Source organism: Otolemur garnettii, unplaced genomic scaffold (assembly GCF_000181295.1).
Source record: "Otolemur garnettii isolate 467f Iridium unplaced genomic scaffold, OtoGar3 scaffold00082, whole genome shotgun sequence".
NCBI lineage: Eukaryota > Metazoa > Chordata > Mammalia > Primates > Galagidae > Otolemur > Otolemur garnettii.
In genome coordinates this window covers 6,106,232-6,110,826 of record NW_003852477.1, presented here as the reverse complement: position 1 = coordinate 6,110,826, position 4,595 = coordinate 6,106,232, and the positions used below count along the sequence as shown (strand labels likewise).

The 4,595-nt window shown below is 36.7% G+C and overlaps 1 protein-coding gene across 1 annotated transcript in view; it reads right to left on the bottom strand.

Moving 5' to 3' along the window:
* KIF15 (kinesin family member 15) overlaps nucleotides 1-4,595 on the bottom strand; it is an 85,058-nt gene that overhangs the window by 29,080 nt on the left and 51,383 nt on the right. Inside the window, 4 exon segments of the mRNA XM_012808000.2 lie at nucleotides 877-963; nucleotides 1,919-1,988; nucleotides 3,114-3,199; nucleotides 3,408-3,558. Of these exon segments, the coding sequence (XP_012663454.1) occupies nucleotides 877-963; nucleotides 1,919-1,988; nucleotides 3,114-3,199; nucleotides 3,408-3,558 (394 nt within the window).

Genomic DNA, 4,595 nt, shown 5'->3' with positions numbered 1-4,595 from the left:
TGGCTGGTGCCCAAGCTGTTGGGCCACAGGCGCCGAGCCTGAAAGGAAATAATTTTAAAATGACAAAATCATTTACCTTTACATTTTTTTTTTTTGGAGACAGAGTCTCACTATGTCACCCTCAGGAGAGTGCTATGGCATTATAACTAGCAGCAACCTCCAACTCTTGGACTTAAGCAATTCTCTTGCCTCCGCTTCCCAAGTAACTGGGACTACAGGCGCCCGCCACAACGCCCAGCTACTTTTTTTTGTTTTGTTCTTGTTGTTTGTTGTTTAGCTGGCCGGGGCTGGGTTCAAACCGGCCAGCCTCAGTGTATGTGGCTGGTGCTGTCACCACTGTGCTACAGGCACCGAGCCTCATTTACCTTTACTACTGGCAACATAAGAAGTCAATTTTATTTTAGCAAAATATCACATGTCACATTACATTATTAATTTATATTTTAATGGCTTTATGCTATTTTACCTAATCATTTGCTTGGTTTTATGAATGAATAAGGGCTAGTCATATAAGGATTTTATGCCTAATTTTATACTTAGATATACATATTATTTTTATTATACCAGTTAGAATCAACTCCAAGGATTTGAGTATTTATATAATGGGACTCAAAGCCAACAAGAATCCTAGTTAAAAGCATAGGATATGTTTTAGAAACATGCCATCCTAAGTGGTATAATAGTTTACACCTGAAGTTATGTGAAAAATTAACTTAAGAGGAAGACTTTTCTCTAGTGACCTTGGAAGACCAGTAAGACCAAAACACAGAAATGTGAGCTATCAGTCACCCTGGAGGTGTCAGAAGGGACAAGAGAATGGAAAGTTCAACCAATGTATTAAAAAATGCAGAGGGAGTAGCTTCAAATTCTACCTACCTTGTCAGAATCTATTGACTTCTCCAGAGAACTGATCACTTTTTCAGTAGCAAGCAAATTCTCTTCTAATTTTTGTACTTTTGCCATCTATAGGAAAAAAATAAATATTTTTAGGAAAAGAATTAAATCACAAAGTCAATCACCACCCATAGATAAATTAAAATCTGTTTTTCATACTATAGAGATTATACTAGGAGGGATAATGCAAAATAATAAATTGGGTTGAAAGGAAATTTTTTTTTTTTTTTTTTTTTAGAGAGATAGAGTCTCGCTTTGTGGTCCTCAGTAGAGTGCAGTAGTGTCACAGCTCACAGCAACCTCCAGTTCTTGGGCTTAGGTGATTCTTTTGCCTCAGCCTTCCGAGTACCTGGGACTACAAGAGCCTGCCACAATATCCCGCTATTTTTTTGTTGCAGTTTGGCCAGGGCTGGGTTTGAACTCGCCACCCTTAGTATATGGGGCTGGCATGCTACTCACTGAGCCACAGGAGCCGCCCAAAAGACAATGAATTTAAGGTCTTTACCAGGAGGTACCAACAAGTCACCTGGTAGACTTTTAGCCATCTGAGACTTAGAAAAACAAGAGTTGAAAATAATAAAAGCAGTCCATAATTAAAAACAATTAATTTCCCTCATTATAGGTGAAAGAAGAAATAATTAATTTCCAACATCCAAAAGCTGAAACTGTTTTGGATGGTGCCTGTGGCTCAGTGGGTAGGGCACCAGACCCATATATGGAGGGTGGTGCATTCCAACCTGGCCCCGACCAAACTGCAACAAAAAATAGTGAGGTGTTCTGGCAGGCACCTGAAGTCCCAGCTACTCGGAAGGCTGAGGCAAGAGAATCACTTAAGCCCGTTGGAGGTTGCTGTGAGCTGTGACGCCATGGCACTCTACCAAGGGTGATAAAGTGAGACTTTGCCTCTAACAAAAAAAAAAAAAAGACAAGAACAAAAGCTGAAACTGTTTTTATAATAAGCTTTTTTAGATATCAGGAATAAAAGTTATCTCAGATTGTTGAGTCAGAGTGATAGGACGTTTACCTGCTGCTCACACTTGGCCATCTCTTTCTGTTTTTCCTGACGTACAGCCTCAAGAACTTTTAAGATTTCTCTGGAAGAGAAGAATCATCTTTTACCCTTGACTTCATGAAATGGAAACAGAAATGGAGTCAGTACAGAAGAGATTAAATCCAATGCAAATGAACCCCATTAGGCAAATACTTGGTGTTAGGCATTATATTTAAGTGGGGATCAGAACTTTGAATCCATTTCTTCAACAACTATTTAATGAGTACTCATTTTTGTACCATGACTGTTTCTTTTTGTTCAGAGTGTTTTGTATACTCCCTAACATAACATAAATCATATAGTATTTGTTTATTATTACCTGTCTCCCTGTGCTAGAATGTAAATCCATAAGAAGAGTGAAGTTTTACTCACTGTTTACCTCTAAATGTCCTGGCATTCACCAGATCAGCGCCTGGATTATTGGCTATCCCTAAACGTTTGAATAAATAATTAAATGTTAATTTTCTGCCTCCCAACTAGATCTACACTCCACATTCACCGCTGTAGACCAAGGGCTTAGAGGAGAAATTTATCTTATAGTGAAAACTCTGTATCTATTGAATAAATAAATTCTTCTCAGAGTGATGAACAGCCTATTGGCTGAGGCTAAGAGACTCACTGAACTTACTATGGAAAAGAACTTGAAGAGACAGTAAGAAATATAATAAATAGTTGGATAAAAGTATTTCAAATTGTATATAGAAACAGCACACGGTACCCCATGACAGTATTAATGTACCCTGCTATGATTTAATAAGAAAAGAAAAGAAAGATAATAAACAGCATTCCTCTTAAAGGATAAGGAAGATAAAAGAGCAGCTAGAAAAAGAATAGTAGAGACACAAGTAAAAATCAGACTCCACCTTCCAATAATAAAAGGAACATTCAGAAGTCGTCTTATTATATACATTCTGTGATTTATTTACAAAAGGCTGAGTTCTGATCACCATCGACTGCTATTCATTTCAAAGTATCACAGCTAGTTGCTGAATGTTTTGAAGGATGAAGTTTCTCTACATAACCATTTATACAAAATAATCTGACATTCATTTTGGAATGCTTTTAAAAATAAGTCTTTATAGGGTATTAGCAATAAAAAAAGTCAAGATAAAGAATGTGGTAGTAAACAATATTCTAGTCAACTAATGGAAAGGTAAATAGCACTCACTTAGAACTATTTTCTTTATCTTCTTCAAACTGTAATGATAATTTGTTATTGCGTTCTTTTTCTGCTTCAAAAAGCTCCATCAAATTCTACAAGAGAAGGTTATATTAGGCTTTAAATAATTGTTACGACCAATGTGTAGTCAATAAATGTGTCGACTAAGCACTTTCTCTCTGGTAGGCACTATGGGTAAGTATAGAAAGCTGAAGAGAGGCCAGAACAGCACTGGCCCATATTCACGAGAAAAGTCACAGGCCCAGACAAATTCACCAATTACCAAAACCCTTCTTAACTTACCTTCAGATCGGATTTCAGAGTTTCATTTTCTTTTTTGTAGTTTTGGAGGTTTTTTGAAAGTTGGTCAGTTTCAAACTTCATTACTTCTTGTAAGTTGTCATAAGAATCCTGTAGGCAGGCTTTGTTCTCCAGAAGTTTTTCATTTTCTAATCTTTATCAGAAAAATATTTTTACAATGGTAAATGTAAACATTTAATATATTTCTACCAGTCAGTTCATCTGCAGTAAAATGTACCCTATCTACAGCCCATTCCCAACTTACCTACGCCTCGACTAACAGACTACTCATCATGGACTTGTGTGAAATGTCCATAATGCACAAAAACATGAGGTACACTGCACCACAGAGTAGTCTGATGGAAAAGGCAGATGGGAACAACAGCCTGTAGCCATCACTTCCTCATTTTAATACAGCAGGTAGTTCTTTACGGAACTAACTCAAAGCAGAGCAAAAGCAGCAGACTACAAAGTGGTATAAATCCGTTGCTAAAAGATAGATGGGTAGAGAAGAGGAACTATATATCCATATTTATGGTATAAACTATACATTTTTTAAACTATATACATTTTTATTTATTTTTTCCATTCTTGAGATACTTTACTAAGAATAATACGTTCCAGTTCCATCCACGTAAACATAAAAAATGTGAAGTCACCATCTTTTATGGCTGCATAGTATTCCATGGCGTACACATACCCCAATTTGTTAATTCATTCATGGGTTAATGGGCTATATACATTTTTAATACTACATAAATGATAGAAAGGAGGAACATATATATGTATTCATGGTGTAAACTATATATATGTGTGTATCTATATCTACAGATATAGCTATATATACCTTTTTTAACTATACATATTCAAGAAGCACATGGCAGTGTTGTGTGCTGTTTCTTTCAGATGCCTTAACAGCCTTTGAGGGTCATGATGGAGGACAAGCAACTCCATGAGAGATATACTCACTGTGAAACCAGAGACATTGAGAAAAATGAAATTGTGTCCAATGTATTTTATTTTTTTTGAGACAGTCTCACTTTGTCACCCTCGGTAGAATGCCATGGCATCACAGCTCACAGCAATCTCAAGCTCTTGGGTTCAAGCAATTCTCTTGCCTCAGCCTCCCAAGTAGGCTGGGATTACAAGTTGCCTGCCACAACTCCTGGCTATTTTTTTTTTTTTTTTTGT